Source organism: Botryllus schlosseri, chromosome 6 (assembly GCF_051294905.1).
Source record: "Botryllus schlosseri isolate E-star chromosome 6, Bs_hap1, whole genome shotgun sequence".
In the NCBI taxonomy this organism is placed as follows: domain Eukaryota; kingdom Metazoa; phylum Chordata; class Ascidiacea; order Stolidobranchia; family Styelidae; genus Botryllus; species Botryllus schlosseri.
This window is the reverse complement of record NC_137241.1, coordinates 8804628-8822418: the sequence shown is the minus strand read 5'-3', so window position 1 is coordinate 8822418 and position 17791 is coordinate 8804628. Positions and strand designations below refer to the sequence as shown.

Genomic DNA, 17791 nt, shown 5'->3' with positions numbered 1-17791 from the left:
CATTATGATCGGGGATTGCATGTATTGCTATCAATTTTCGTCCTGTCTCTGTTCACGTAATCTGATTTACCGGTAGAGCTGAGTGAGGTGTGTTTGAAAAGGTATTGACCCCATCAATAGTAATTGAACATCTTAGGGGGTATACCCGTTGGCAGGAACGTAACAGCACTTCGTCAAGACCCCGGGCTCCCATAGCGTGATAAACTGACGCCGCATCACGTTGTTTGCTTTTGCCACGAAATTAAAGTTGTACTGTTTAGTGAGACAGCGCGATGCGCGAATATTTCGATAATTCATGATAAAGTCGGTGAATAAGATCGGGAATTGCATGGTTGTCCTCTTTGCCCACGTAATCAGATTTGCCGGTAGAGCTGAGTGAGAGGTGTCTTTGAAACTTTAGACCCCGTAAAATTAAACATCTTCGGGCGGGCGGACACCTAGGTATGACTTCTTTACATGATGTTATTTTGTGACATCCTGTCTGCTATATCAAAAAATGTAGAATTGCCCAGACCTACTAAACTGAAAGATCACACGATTTCAGATTGGTATGTCTTCACTGGCATATAATTTTCTTTCCTGCGGGATGGTATTTGTCTTGTGAGGTTCAGGTTGCCAAGACAAGAACATTTGGGGCCAGTCATTTAGGCGCCTATATGGACAAATAAACCTATATGTAGTTTGTATATATAACAAAGTTTTTGGTATTTCGAAGTTTTTGGTCGGCATAAAAGCAGTCCTTTACGGATAAGGCTTTCTCGCTGCCGATCGTTCTGACACACTTCTTGGAGTCACATGATACATGGCCTAAAACTTTATATGTCTTGGTGCGTTGTGGTGCGGTCATGGCCAACGCTGATATGCCCATTTCTATAAATCTTGCGTATTTTTTCTTTGGGAAGATATGTGGCGAATTAAAATCGCGCAAGGCGCAAAAAATTTTTGAAAGAGTTGTATAAATTTTCAAAAAATACTCAATAATTTATGCTAATTCACGAAATAATTTTGGGTCCCCTTCGAGCTCGGCCCCCCTCAATTGGGGGCTTTGGGGTGGGGCAGTTACGGCCCTGGCTATAGAACTACCAATTATGCTGCTTTTAGCCGGCTAAGCAGTATGCATCTCGGCGTATTCAACCGTGAGTCACATGTTGCACATCTAGTTATCATAGGGTTACCATGCGTCCTCTTTTAAGATCATTTGTCCTCTTTTTTGATTTTTTTAAAAGTGTCCTCGGAGGACGCCCAAATGTCTTCTTTTTTTAGGTTTTGTCTTCTTTTTTGAGGATTTTGGTTACATATAGGGTCAAATTCGACTGATATACATTAAGTCAGCATTGTAGGAACGCTACGGCGGCTATTTCGGGAGCTGGACCGGAAAGTTGACCTTTTTTTCAGTCAACCACCTGTTAATGTGAAAGAAAAACTGTATTTTCCGGGAGTTGAGCCTCTATTTCCTTTTTAGTCAAGCGACCACGAAGTGGGAAAAATCTACCATTTTTTCAGGATTTTCCTCCGGTTTTGAAAGTTATCAATACCTATTTATATCTATAGCTACTGCTCATTCATCTGGAAAGTTAGGGCACATTGCATTGAAACAGCAGTGACGTAACGTTAGCAGTCTATACTGACAACTTTCCTGCAATTCTATAATTAAAAACTACAGAGGCCAAGCCAAGCAAGAGTATTTTATAAATGTAAATTTTATTTTTTGTCATAAATCGATTTCTTAATATATTTTAGGGCCGCAAGAAGGCTATCTGGGGGCCGCATGCGGCCCTCGGGGCCGCGCTTGGGAATCACTGGTGTAGATAATCGTTTTTTATTCAATGAATTAGAATGAATAAAACCGACGGGTTACTGGCAATACCGCTGTAGGGCTAACATCGTGAATAAGATAACACCGAAAGTCCCAATAACATCAGCAAATAATGGACATTTGTACGTAACTGATACGTATACTGAAGTGTACATTTGTTGCGCGAACAAACAAACTAACAATACTGCACTGCACAGAAAGTGAACTAGATCATCCCCGGTGAGCTATTTTAGCCTAAAAGATCCACAAATGTCACCATTGCGCAATGGAAACAGAATGGTTGCAAAAGAAGGAAATTCAGAGACTGCTTAAATTGTACATTCCTTAAAATGTATGTTTTCCTGCGTCAAATTCCTGTATTGCTATGACTGTTCTATACTATGTTTCCATTGTTATGCGACCTTGTTATTTTACTACCGATCTTCTCACGACTTGGAAATAAAAGTGGTCGGTACACCAATATGTTTCCTCGATAACTGTTTTCGCGTTTCGCAAATTTGAAGTCGCAATATAAATTCCACGGCCTAAAGGGGGACTGACTACCACTACAAGTCGGACAGCGTTCTACTGTCTGGGATTATACAGTTACCATTCCAATGACCAATCGCCAGTGTAAATGATATTAGGAGATCGGTATCAAATTGGCTGTAAGCATTCGGACGAATAGATAAGACATATCAATGCAACCTGTGACCGCGCACGACGTAACAACGACGAAGACCGTAAAAAGGTTTGCGTACCGGTAACAAACTTCCGAAGGTGGACACTGAAAATGTGGACAATGGACAGTGACGTAGTACTTCTACTTTTTCGATGTCCTTAAGTACTTTTCACTTACTTTTGGATATTTACAGTTTGTCAAGTAGACTTATTATGTTTTTCCAATAAGAGAGAGAGAGAGATAGAGACGCAGAGAGAGAGATAGAGAGGGAGAGAGAGAGGGCATAAGACGGAGGAATTCAGAGGAGAGTCTAGAACAGTGGTTCTCAACCGGCGGTCCGCGATGCATTTTCAGGGGTCTGGGCATCCTCCCAATTCGCAAAATGGTTGATAACCTAAATTTATTTAACTTTTAAACTAGAAAAATCACGAGGCAGATTAGCTTCATAACTGCTAAAACTTCAGGACTCACATAAACATAATGGCCGTCTGAAATGAGATATTTTTCTGCGCAAAGTCATTTTAATTGCCAAATCGCCATTAGCCTACAGATACAAACAATTACCGTTTGGAGATGTTTCGTTGGGGATTTTGACAAAATTAGTTTGCGCAATTCCATTTCCCAGGCTGTGATATACATAACCGCTATTACGAAATACCTTCAAGATGAGCTGCTATAGAAATGACTAGAATGGAGGACATATCATCATTGGTTTATTAGCAATTTTATCAGTTCAATACACCACAAAAATGCGATACAATGAAAAGACAGGAAGATGTCGAAGCGACAAGGAGTAGTCTATGGAATCTGACACCCACCTTGGCCTAGGCGATGTAAAGAGGAGGTATGCACACTGAATGTCTGTAAATGTGTTATGTCTGAAAATTGAGTTAAATCTGAACTAAATCGTGTGTGGGGGGGGGGTCTGTGATGGTTAGGGCTGGGCAAAATCGAGTACCTGAGTGATTCGATTCTGAATCACGTAATATGCTTCGAGTCGAGTCGAGTAATCGAGTATCACTCATTATGACGTCGTAACAGGATGTACTATGTCGAAGTCCAAATATGAACCTTTTATGCCACCACAAAGAACGTAATGCCTGTTATCCATCACATTAAAGATACTTTGGTATTTTTTCGACCATACCGATTTCATTGCACTTCTTAACAATTTTGTTGGATGATAATGACTTCGGAAATGTGATATTTCCAGTAACGTTCGTAGCTATAAACTGTGCCTGGTGTTCTCAAACACGGCCAATCAAGGTTTCACGGCTTCCTCAGTGGAAAATAGTATCGAATCATTTTGCCCAGCCCTAGTGATGGTACAAAGGGGGCCCGCGAAAACAAAAAGGTTGAGAACCACTGGCATAGAATTTTCGTTATGCTTACGGAATATATATGGTATGACCACTCAGTATAAATAAAAGTCTCGTTCAATGTAATTTATGTCGCGGTCCATGGTTTATGTGCTCAATTCCAGGCTGCATATTCGCGCCTATACGCCAGTTTCATCACAGTAAACAGCAGACATGGGGTAATCGCGATTAGTAATCGTAATCGATTACGACGATTACAGCATTTTCAAGTAATCGTAATCGCAATCGATTACATTCGAGAAAAATCCAAAGTAATCGTAATCGTAATCGACTACTTCACATATCTAATCGATTTCTTTGTGAAAGAACGATTACTTTTTATATGTACAATGAATATGACATAACCGAACATTCGTGAACAAAGAAGAGATATTATACCAGGTTATGGATAGCGCAAACGGTTGATTTTCAAACGCCACTGCTCATTATTACGTCAGAAGTATTAGCTTTGCTCGTCCTTTCGTAAGAAGTATCCACACGTAGTAAATATATATTCGATGTACATTGTTGTTTGATTGTTAGAAGAGTATAAGCCATGCTGTATATCAGGTTATCAATACACCCCAGACGCTACTACCTCGCAGCAAGATAATAATCACCACTCTTCCTAGTTTCAAATAGTAACTTATGTATTTATGTTTGGTTATGCTTAGTTAAACGCAGTTTGACCGTTGATGCTTGGCGAGCAGTAGGCCTATCTGTGTAGTATACGTATGTATTGTACGTACACCGGACAAAGATTTGAAATTTTGTACTCGTCAAATAAAACATTACGATGGTTAAAATCACCTGCTGCTGATATATCATATAACCGAGTCGTTCTTTGCTGTTTCTCGTAACGGCAGCTTTCAGTAGCTTATCTGTATTAAGTGTAAGAATTTTAAGTTCATTTTATCTTATTCACATATGACTCTACTTGAAACGGGCACCAATCGTTATTTCACAATACTTCACTCGAAATTTATACCTGTCGCCATAGCCATCCGCTTATGCACAGTGTTAGCGTCGCTTGTAGGCACAATCAGGACCAAAACAGCAATTCGTTCCCCACTCCCAACTTTGCTATTGGTAGGGTTGTAACCAAGTCACAATGTTCCAAGTCACAAGTCAATCTCACTTTTATAGTTTTGACTCGAGTCAAGTCGAGTCATTTTCAATTCACCCCCGAGTCATTTCCGAGGCCAAGTCAGCTAGTAAATAAATAAAGTGATTTTCATCAGTTTTCACAGTTTACGGCCCTATTTCCAAGTATCAGGACTGATAGACGAAATACAAATAATGTGGTAACTTTACTATTCGAAGTTGCATGCAATGTCTGTCTTGGTCGCTCTAGTCTCGAGTCATGCAAAATTACTCGAGTACAAGTCGAGTCAATACAAAACTTTGGCATTTGGCATTTGCATTGTTGGGGCTCAGATTGGAAGGACCGGACTATTCGTCACGCCCACAGAGCGCGGCTACTGACAATGGACACATACCCAAAGTTTTGGCACAAAGGTCATTCTTTGGTAGCACACTTTGTTGGAGTTGCATGTTGGCAGAAATTGCATACGTCTTTCGGTGTGTCGTGGCGGGGTAATGACCGCCCCCGAAATGCCTACTCATATAAATTATGCTTGCTTTTTTTCTTGAGAGGGAGAGGTATGCATTTCAAAATCAGGCTATTTAGAGACATTAAATCCCGAAGCTCAAATAAAATTTTCAAGTTAATTAACTCTCTTGAAAATACTCTACAATAATTTATGTTGATTTACGAAATACTTTTGAGCCCCCTTAGAGCTCGCTTCCAGTCCTATTGGGGAGTTTGGGGTGTGGCAGTTACGGACCTGGCAAGAATGCAAATCGTTGGGTGCGACGAATAGTCCTGCATAGAGTTGGGCAATGGGTGCATTATGATGTAACAAGCAAATGACGTATGATTTATAAAGAAAGTTGTTATCTCATTAGACCTTTTCATCGCAAGCCTTATATTGTCTTCCAATATCTCTTCTGAAATTAGTTTTAAGAAGCAAAACAAATGTAATCGTGAGTAATCGTGATTACTTTTGAAATGTAATCGTAATCGTAATCGACTACTTCCTGATTTTGCTGTAATCGTAATCGTAATCGTAATCGTGGGATTCGCAGGTAATCGTAATCGCAATCGATTACATTCGTGAAGTAATCACCCCATGTCTGGTAAACAGATCTCGACAAGAAGTGTGGAATTATACGATCTACCATATTACAGTTATACACAAGCACACCTACTCGCGCATAATTTCAATGTAATATCAGTCACAGCTTATGTGTATCGTTCATCGTCTGATTAACCACGGGCCTTGTAATACAACGGAGGTTGCTATCACATAATTCGAGCAAAATGCCGCTAACCTAATTCTAATCTAATTTGTGGAATGTTTCTTGGCTCTAATTCTAATTCTGATTTAGTTTGTGAAATGTTTCTATTCTCTAATTTTAATTCTAATCTAATTTCTGGTTATCCTGAAAATGCCACAGGAGAACTGTATAGCGCGAAAACAGCCAAGCTTGCTTTACAAAGATTTGCTATTCTCATACATACGAGAATAAACTCAAATTTGATACGACCTGAAGTTTATTCAATTTACAGGTTGTCGCGAATTCAGTAATCCTAATTCTAATCTGATTTGAAAAAAACTGTGCAGCTATGATTCTAATTGTAATCTAATTTGAAAAAGCTGAACATTTTCTAATTGTCCAACTTTGTTGCCATACCGTCACGTATTCTTAAAGGGGTCACTGAGGTGAAACCAGGGTTGTAACCAAGCCACAAGGTTCCGAGTGACAAGTCAATCTCACTTTTATAGTTTTGGCTCGAGTCAATTTGAGTCGTTTTCAATTCACCGAGTCGAGTCGGAGTTCAAGTCAGTGAGTAGAGGGTCAAGTCCTAGTCATAGTGTTGTGACTCGAGTCCGAGTCCAAGTCATTGTATTCACTGTTCAGTTTTGAGTTCAATCCGATTAAGCCCACTTTTTTCAATCTGCTCGAGCGATATAGAATGGCTAGCATTCATAATATAGTTATTTTCCTCAGTCCTACCAGTTCTTGGCCCTATATCTTCCAAGTATCAGGACTGATAGACGAAATACCAATAATGTGGTGACTCTACTATTCTGCGAAGTTTCAATGAAATGTCTGTCTTGGCCGCCCTAGTCTCGAGTCATGCACAATGAATTGAGTCGTGTCACAAAAAAATCGCGACTCCAGTCATTACAACCCTAATATGACCACTATTATATAACAAATCTATCATTTGTATCACTGCTCTTCAAATATACTGACTTACTTGCGAGGTTTTGTAAGACAGGAAATTCTACTGCTATTTGCAGCAGTTTTGGGCTGCTTCGAAAAGAACTACTTTTACTAGTACTTGAGTAGAATTCTGCGTCGCTACTTCTACTTTTACTACCCGACTAGCCTTTTTGGCTACTTTGAACGCCGCTGCAAACTTGACTAACAAAGATACCTGCGGACGACTGTCGTCCGTTGAGCGTCGGATAAAACTCTCATTAATTCGGACAATATAGCTATAGCTACAATATAGCTATTAGGGATGGTGTGAACGTGAGGTTCACGTTCGCGTTCTGTGTGTGAACCTCGGAAATTTTGAGGTTCGTGTTCACAACAGAACCTTGGTAGGTTCTGCACTGTGAACCTTTTTCATGTATTGCAATTTTCACTTCATTATAACATCTTTGGTTCAAATTTATTGCATTTTAACTGCCGGCCACTCTATGCATGTCATTGGCAGCATAAACCATCAACACTAAACGAGCATGCATCTTGACAATCTCAAAAATTTAGCTTGCTTTGTTACAAACGTTTGCTCGAAATATCCAGCTTTCCGTTTGTGAATATTTAGTGACTCTCTGCATGAACTTGACACGCAATCACACAACATCAAGAGCCAAATACACTACATGGAGCCAGTGAATGATGCTTATTTCACCAATGAATGACGTTGATATCGTTTTCTATCTAGCTGGCGTATACGGGGTCAATCTTGACTTCATATGTATTGTATACCGTGTCATAAAAACCAAATCCGTGCGATTGGGGTGTTGGCTACTGCTGTATAACTTGTTAATGGGTTAGTATCGGTAGCAAGTATAGTAACCCGTTTTACACTCTGCTCGATATCCATGTAGCAATACTCAGACTCCGAATACATTTTCCGGTCTGGCCTAGACCGTTAAGGCATGAGCTCTATTCCATGGCAAGTCCTCGTCGAAATTGTTGGCAAAGCGATGGAAGATATTGATTTTATGGGATTATTTTATCAGTTGATACATTTGGCGACGTTTAAAACGTCAATATGTACTTTAGCATTGTGGCATTGCTAGGTACCGTGTACAGTACATTAATATAGGCTATCACTTCACTGAAATATAGGGTTGCAATTAGCAATGTGACGTCATGTGACGTCATGAGGTTCACGTTCGCGTTCACACAGAACCTTTCAAAAAGGTTCGCGTTCACACGAACCTGAACTTTTCAGAGGTTCACACCATCCCTAATAGCTATAGCTATAGCCTACATTTAGGACAGGGGCGGGCAACTTCTCCAATCGGCGGGCCGGATATGGGGAAATGAAGTAATTGGCGGGCCGGATTCACGATTCGATAAATCAAACGTGTATTTATCCATCTATACAAGGATTAATCGTATTTAACGTTAACTATAAGTTTGAAGCATAGAGAACTAAGCAGTATTCAATGAATTTATTAACGTAATATACTTCAATAACTATTGGAGTCAATGAGACTACTGTGATCGATCAAAGTTGTGTACAGGTTCTTTGAACTCTGACTGCATGTCGGACACAAAGAAAACAAAGAAGTGAAAGACTTATAATTTGTTTCCGAAGAAAGAAGGAAGGAATAACAGTCACTATAACTTGACGTAGTAAGCAAGCCTATAGTGGATAATTGCGGAAGACTGTGACCGACAGCCATATTATCATTTAAGACCGAAAACTGTCTGCGGGTCGCTCAAAATCATGTCGCGGGCCGTATGTTGCCCGTCCCTGATCTAGGAGAACAGATTGTCACAGGAACGTTTAGCAGAAAAAGTGAAAATGCTCACCAAAATAAACGAAGCGAAAAGTAAGGACGCTGCGTCTTCAGCAGTTCGGCAGTTAGTTGCGTTGGCGGGGATATAAAAAGTACTATTTGAACCCTATATGCGTGTGTTGCACAGTAATACAGAAAACACTCTCTCAACGAAGAGTTATTTCCACCCGTGTACCACTCCTGATAGACGGATGTGAATATACACCCGTGACACAGGAAACCAGAACCTACCTCAGACTTATACCGCGGTATAAATTGACCACTACAACATTTGAATTCAAATTATACATGCAGGTAGGAACGTAGGAAGGTCTGTACATAGGCAAGTATGATTTATGACCGCGATATAATTCTGAGTTAGGTTCTGTTTTTGGGTACCGCCCTTTTCGGCTCTTTGGCTGTGAGTACACACTATTGTCGCTAAAAGTGCAGTATTTGTTGAAAAGTTTAGTAGATACCGTAAAATACAGTGGTACTGTACAATACAATTAACCTGGAGGTCCAAATCCGTGATTCCCAACCGGCCGTAGCCTTCTTGCGGCTCTGCTTGACCTCGAAATATGCCACAAAAATATAATAGACGTAAGTTGTTGTTTGTTTCTGTGAATAGTTATATTCAATTTCCGTATATGAATGCTAAAATTAGGGATATTAGCTTTATCTAAAGCCATCCAAGGCCGCTTTTGAAAACCGGGAAAGGGAATCCTTGCAGACTACCGTCAAACGCATGGATGAATAGCGAATACCCATCAGACAGGGATATATCTTGAGTTCTGCTGGTCAGTGGTCATAGACCTATATATCGTCTCTGTGAAGAGTAAATTTCTAAGCAATTTTACTAACATCAAAATAACGGCTCATAGTCAAGTATAAATTGCAATAAGTCCAATATTACTCAGCGTATAATCTCCCACAAACTTGCGCAGTGTGCATTAACTAGGGGTGGTGTGAACGTGAGGTTCACGTTTCCGTTCCATGTTGGAACATCAAAAATATAGAGGTTCACGTTCACAAACGAACCTTGGTAGGTTCTGCCCTGTGAACCTTTTCATATATAACAATTTTCACTTCATTATAACATCTTTGGTTTAAATTTATTGCATTTTAACTGCGGGTCACTCTGTTCATGGCGCTGACAGCATAAAAATCTACACTAAAACGAGCATGTATTTTGACAATCTCTAAAATTTTACTTGCTTTGTTACAAAATTTCGCTCGAAATATCCAGCTTTCCTGTTGTGAATATTTAGTGACTCTCTGCCGTGATACTGACCCGCTATCGCACAGCACCAAGAGCGAAATACACTACATATAGGACATTGTAGTCAGAGAATGATACTTATTCAACCAATCAATGAAATTGATATCGCTGTCTGATGTAAAAAAATTAGCAGGCGTACGGGGTCAATCTTGATTTCATATGCTTATTGTATCATAAAAAACAAATCAGTGCGATTGGGGTGTTGGCTACTGCTGTGTAACTTGTTAATGGCGTAATATCGGTAGCAAGTATGGAAACCCGATTTACTCTTGGCTCAATATCAACGTAGAAAAATACTCGGACGACAAATACATTGTCCTGTCTGGCTTAGACCGTTAAGGCGTTTACAAGCTTATATTCCCTTGTAAGTTATCGTCGAAATTGTTGGTAAAGCGACGGAAGTTATTGATTCTATGGGATTATTATATCATTTGATAGCCCCAGTTGATACATTTGGCGACGTTTGAAACGTCAATATGTACTTCAGCATTGTGGCATTATGTGACCCGCCGAGTCGTCGCTGGATATCGTGTACTGTACATTTGTACAATCTGTACATTAATATAGGCTATCACTTCATTGAAATGTAGGGTTGGAATTAGCAATATCACGTAACGTGCCGTCATGAGGTTCGCGTTCACACGAACCACGAACACGAACACGAACACGAACCTTTCAGAGGTTCACATCATCCCTAGCATTAACTGATGGAATGTATGAAGACTAAGAGCTATGACATAACGACATAATAGTATGTTGGAGGAATGATGTGCATTTCAGTTCATTTCAATGTATATCACTCGCCAATCTGCGTCTATCAATGCTAAAATGACCGATATCGAATCTATAGAAGTCTATCTGAATGCTTTTGAATTAGCTGGATGGTGAGATACAGAGGTAGGCTATAGCTACCTCTAAATTTTCGTTATAACTAGCCTACTCTATTGTTTTCAAGCGGCTCCATCCATACCATGAAGTTTGAATTGCGGCTCCGACAACCAAAGGTTGGGAACCACTGGTTCAAATAATGTGCGTTTTATGCGATCTGTGCCAATCATTGCAGCCAAGCGCACTTAGCGCAACGGCAAATAATTTATTACGCAACAGTACCGTATTTAGAATGCGTTATGTGCCTTTACTCGCGACCATGAAGCAAAGAAGTGATTTTCCACTTAAATCGGACATGAGCGTGAGCGGAATCAAAATGTGCGAAATAAGCAGAGTCGATTGTATATATGTTGCAAGATGCAATGACAGTGTGTGCTATTGCATTATGTAGGAAAAGTGGATGACGCATCACATATTTTCTCCGTAATCCAAAAGAAATGGGACTAAGACATAAATTCAGCAAATAGTTAAGGAGCGATGACGAGGGACCTCGATACCACAGAGATATATATGAAGTGGAATTGGAATAGTACCATCTTGTGAAAATCATTTAGCTGCAGTTCGAATACGGTGACTTTCTGAGAAAATGGCTGTTGCCAAAAATCTTTTCCCGCCTTCAACTGTAACTTAGGACCACATCATATCTAGAGCGCAATGCCCCATTGAAGCGATAAACGAACTCGCAATTAATTCCGCAATCTCGCATTGAGATTTCCGCCAGCGAGGGAAACTTGATACCGCAGCTAGATAAATAGGCGATCCCATTATGATCGACATATGGCGAGGTAATACCTAGCATAATAGAACGTTGTTTATTATAATTGAGTAGTGCATCTTACATATTTCCAACAATAGAAAACAATCGCTTGATGTAATTCGACCGTGTTTCACAACGCTTACGCGCAATAGACTCGCTTCATTATGCTTCCGGATGCCGTAGAGCGATTTGGAAGTCTTGACCGTCAACATGGTGAGATCAGCTCATAGCGCTTCTTCGTCAACCAGTAAACAGTCGGGGCCAAATGTCGGCGCGAGCAGGCCGAGTACGTCATTCAAGTCGGCAGAAAAGCATTCATCCACAGCGCCAAGCAGACAATCATGTTTCCCGGTCGGCAGTAAAAATTTTTTCAATGGCAAGTTCCGTTATTAGCGATAAAAGCGAGCATTTTTGCCGACTTATCATGTTAATGTCTTTGCAGACTTACTGGGTGGCAGCAGCAGAATGGCAAGTTCATATGAGCCATCGCATAGGAATCGTGGATCGGCAGAGCAAACGGGAACCAGGATGATATTTACAGGTACAGCGTGGTCCTGGCGAGAAATACACTAGAATTCGAATTATGCTACACAGTTTATTCCAAATTAGAATTACAGCTACACAGTTTTTTGTTTCAAATCACATTAGAATTAGGTCAGTTTTCAGTTCAGTTTATCAAGAATTATCATCAATTCAAAACACCGAAGCAAGACCGCGCTACAATGAAAAGATAGAGAGGTGTCGAAACGACTTGGAGTAGTGTTGGAAATTAGACACCCACCCGGGCCTAGGCGATGTAAAGAGGAGGCATGCACACTAGGGCTGTTCAAAAATACCATAGCTTTTTTTCGGATTCCAGCCATTCACTGATTAAATTGTCAGGTTACTCTAAAAACCGCTGCACACCAAATTTGATTCGATTCTAACAAGTATAGGATTCCGCAGATCCAATTAAAATTTTTAATTCATCATGGAATTTTTTTTTTTTAAATTTCCAAATTTTTCTGCCAACCCCATGGAATGGTTGAGCTGTCTTCAAAGACGTTGCAAAACAAATTTGAGTAAATTCCGACCAGTAGAAGCGGAGTTATGTGAGTTTTTCGTTGATAAATCGCGGAATATCCACCGATCAAGGATAACCCGAGGATTGTCATCGAAAAACTCACATAACTCCGCTTCTACTGGTCGGAATTTACTCAAATTTGTTTTACGACGTCTTTGAAGACAGCTCAACAATTTCATGGAGTTGGCAGAAAAATTTGGAAATTTGTTTTTTCAATTTTCCATATTAAATTAAAAATTTCAATTGGATCTGCGGAGGCCTTTACTGGTTGGAATCAGTGAAATTTGGTGAGCAAGGTTTTCTACTGCTACCTGACGATTTAAGAGGTGACCGGCTTGAATCGGGATAAAAAAGTTATTTTTGAACAGCCCTAATGCACACTGAATAAAGAGCAAAAAAAGATAATACAATTCTACTTGCTGAATTCGCGATAACTTAAGATAGAACGAACACGAAATTCCGGCGTAACGGTCAATGTTTCGCGTTATGTGATGTAACACATGCTATACCTTAACTGCTATACCAGGGGTGGGCAGACTTTTTTAGCTCACGGGCCGCATTCAACATTTTAATCCATTCGCGGGTCGCACTATGTATAAAATTGGGATACTAAGTCAAAATTCGATATTGTTATTTGATTGTGTAGTGACCGAGAGCATGGAAATAATCTATATGTATTTTTATATTTAAAACAAACCAAACATTGATGATAACGTACATGCGCCAGAAACACTGACGGGAATTTCAATGCTGGCCGTCCTAACTTTTAAAAAAATCATCAGCGATACCAAATCTTTTGATGTCAGCGGACCCGCTCCAAAGTGATCATTCTACGTCGGTTCACATTAAAAAAAATTAGGGATGAAAGTCGGTTGTTCCCATTCTTAGAAGTTATTCTGTAAGCAGCATTCTGTTCATAGATTTGCTGATGCTGATGGTTCAACTCCAGGACACACAATGCTGACAGCATCATAACCATGTTACCTTGAAATAGCCTACGCTTCTACAATATATAAATATTATAAATATTAATACTGCTGCGCATACAAGGAACGAATCTATCTAGCGCACTCGCGAATCGGTTTTTCCAAGTACAGCACTAAAAGAAATAAATTTGCTCGTGTTGCACACTCGTGGTCCGAATTAAGTCATTTACGTTTCACTTTCTGTGATGTTCAGCTTGCCAATTGAAACCCTTAAAAATGCATGGGCCACGAGATCATTATCATGTTGAAATCTGTTAAGAAAAAGTTTAATCAAGAACCCACATCAATTTGATTATCAATATTTTTGCAAAGTTTCTTGAGGCTTCCGCGGGCCGCACTTAACGGTAGTTTGTCCAACCCTGTGCTATACGGATATTGCGTGCCGCCGATACGAATAGCGCGAAAGGGTTCGTTTAATACTAACGAGTTACGACATATATGTCAACAAGCGATGAGATGATGTAATGATTTGAAGAGCATGAACTATACAAATCTTTAATCGGTTAACCAGGGGCAGGGGCATTTGCCTAGTTTGCATATTCGTCGTCTAGCAGCGACGTTCAATCATTGTTTACTTAGCTAGCATAACCCATAACCAAACATTCGTTTGAGTAATAGCTTTAGTCTCGACATGCGCCTCCTACTGCGAGCTACCGGTACCTGTTGGTGACCAGAAATATGATAGAGCACTGAGCAGTGATTTTCTCAACCATATCATCAACCAGCAGACCAATTGTGGCGAGATGGCGTATAGGTAGTGGCATACGTTGCACAGTTGCGACACTAATTGGTTGCGAGTTCTAGTCCGATGGAGGTCGATTGCAGAATTACTACTGAGGTAGCGGTTTATCTAGGCTCCGCCTCGCCATGTGATCCGCGTCCGTAAGTACTAAGCAGTGTCTAACAAAAAGTCTTCAAAACCCCATGAACACCAAAACAAGAGGCATACAACAAAGATTAAATAACTTCCGACTACGCAACTGCGAGTGGATAAAAAATTCGTCACGATCAATTGACAAGGATTACTCGATTACGATTACAAACCCGATTAACCCGTGTCTGCACCAAATCTTTCGGTGGCAGCGGACCCGCCCCAAAGTGATCATTCTACGACGGTTAAAAGAAAAGGAGCAGGACACTTGTGCAGTACCATAAACCGGCGATACTGTACTTGTATAGCATTTTCAATTGCTCAAGAAAGACGATCTACAATGCGATACCCAAAATTATAAATTTCAATTGTAATGTTATTTTTATGAATTATGATTAAAAATTTTGTCTGCGCAAACCATTTTAGATTTCGTACTTTGGTCTGGTTCCAAGCCCCCTTCTTCACTTCCACACAAAATCATTTTCGATGGATTGTGATTAAGAACGTCATTCGACTGTCACAATGATCCCACCAGTCAGCCTCTGATGTGATGATTTCGATCAAATATTGCGATCCGACGTAATACTGTTTCTTAAACACATAATAAAAATTTCTTGCGCGAACATTTACTATTCGTTTCACGGACCGGGTGTAATGCGCCACTACCTTACACGGTATTATTATGTCTTGATGTGAACTGATTATCTGTGATCCAAACATAGAACAGCTCTCTTAAAATACAGCACATATAGGCATGATCAGCGTCACATACACCAGCGCTTCACAACCTTTTTCAGTTCGCGACCCACGTTAAATACAATGTTTCATCGCGCGATCCACAATGCGATATGACAAAACGAACGAAAAAAAATTGATATGAAAAGAAACATTGTATTGTATACATGTGCAATTTTCTAACAATGCGAAAATTGGTGTTGTAGGACTACATTAGATATTATCGGATCAAGTCAAAGGCTTGATTTTCCTATTCGAAAACATCCAAAAATGTACCTAAAATAGAGGGTGCATCTATTTTCGACCAACCGCCACATCCAAGATAGTCAGCGTCCCAAACGTTTTTTATTTATGCTACAAACATTGCTATCATATCGATAAGAACAGTGGTCTGAAACTCAAATTTGCTATCGAACCAATGTACTAGTTTTTGATGATACCGTGGGCCGCAGCATGAATAATAGGGATATTTAATGTCTTTCCAAGTATCAAATATATATATGCAAGTAGGCCATATTTGACAGGACCTTGCAGGATGACATCGTGAAAATATGATTCACTGGGCAGCAATTCGTGCCTAATATAAATCACATCATAATATATTTGAATAGAACTGTTTCTGCACTTGCTTCCGATGCGGGCAGTACAAATATTCTCGGACGGGCCACGTGTATGAGACCTCTGTATGAGAAGATCGCTTGCATTCCATAACAACCAAAAGCCGCCATGTGTGAAATATTGAATAGAAAACTGTAACATTTAGAAATGCTTCGCGACACACCTGAAATAGCGTTGCGACTCACCAATGGTTGGGAAGGACTGATATACAGAGTAGGCCTACGCACTGATGACAATGCAGCGAGTGCAGTTGCAGACCGCCATCAAACACGAATTGCCTCCTTACTATAGCTCGGCGGAAAAATCACTTTGTGGGTACCAACACACGCCTTCTGATTACAGGTCCAGATCAGACCGAGAAGCATCGTATGAGCGTTCGCGAACCGGGGGCCTACGTCGGCTCGGTCGACATGTCCAGAGAGAGAACCTCAGACTGCGGATATTTATACCGGCCGTCTGTGGTGAATCAGCCACGAATACGAATGCGGCATGAGCGGGTCGGGGAAATCGGCTGGAACACGATTCATCTTAAGAAAGTTAATCCACCCAGATAATATCATTACGAATTATAATATACCTTTCTTACTAGTATTTCTATTATAATATAGTCGCACATTGGCATACAAATATATCATACTTTGGTCGTCGAGAATATCAGTTCAATAACATGACGCTGTAGCCAGCTGGGATGCTTATACTTCGTCGATTTGAAGCAATTTCGCCAGCGACCCCAAAAACGTGATTATGGGTAAACGAGCAATACGAAAATATATGGGGAGGAGCGAGCCAAAGGATATATGTCTTAACCTCTAATGCACCTTAGAAATTCGAAATCAGGTGTAAAGCCTGATATATAATATTCTGTAATATTCTTACGAGTCTGGCTGTTACTGAATGTAAAAATTCCTGATTGATGCAAGCCTCGGTACATACAGAAACGTTCATTACGTCGCTTGTATCTTGGGTGTCGCAATTATCGTTGAATAGAACCGATGATTATCGTTATTACGCTACCATTGATATTCCTTTACTGGTCACTAGTGGCCGATTTCAAACTGAAATTAACTGAGGCTTCGATATCCGCGCGTATCGCGAAATCTCAACTGCGTAACGTATACGTACATTCGTACAATTGCACAGGTGCGATGTGCTGTACGACGTGCAATATTGTGCAATGTGCATTGTACAGTACGGTACATATTAGTTTATCGCGATTGCCTCGCGCAGAAATGAAAAGTAGGCTACTTACAGGTATTGAATATCGTGTACTCCTTATGAAGGCTCGTAACTGATATAATCTGTCTATTTCTCTCAATCAGCTCTCATCTCATCGACTCTGCAGTATTTTAGAAACGCGTGATTTGGCATAAGTTGACTATTGAAGGTGACTGCCTACACCGGCTTCGCTAAGCACACGTTGTCACGTTCTCTGTGACTATCATATATAATTGATAAGATGCGTTTTCTTAACCAAGAATACTGAGTCCCTCATATGATGATCTTCCTAATATACAAATTTCTTACCACTCGTCTCTGATATAATTCCGAAACTGCTTAGCGTTTGAGCGCAGTGCGTTGCATACTGACACGTGGTTCGAAAGTAGTTCTCGGCACCTGCTTCAGATAGTGCGGCTTTGCAATTTGATCCATTGGTTTCTTCGTA

At 40.2% G+C, this 17791-nt stretch overlaps 2 protein-coding genes across 3 annotated transcripts in view; both read left to right on the top strand.

Moving 5' to 3' along the window:
* Positions 1–17791, top strand: part of LOC145440848 (cell division cycle-associated protein 7-like) — a 346780-nt gene that overhangs the window by 29648 nt on the left and 299341 nt on the right. The window lies entirely within an intron of this gene.
* LOC145440828 (uncharacterized) lies at positions 12000–16780 on the top strand. The gene is made up of 3 exons (XM_080318580.1): positions 12000–12231; positions 12298–12396; positions 16471–16780. The coding sequence occupies exons 1-3, from the start codon at positions 12066–12068 to the stop codon at positions 16680–16682; spliced, it is 477 nt and encodes a 158-aa protein (XP_080174706.1). The 5' UTR covers positions 12000–12065; the 3' UTR covers positions 16683–16780.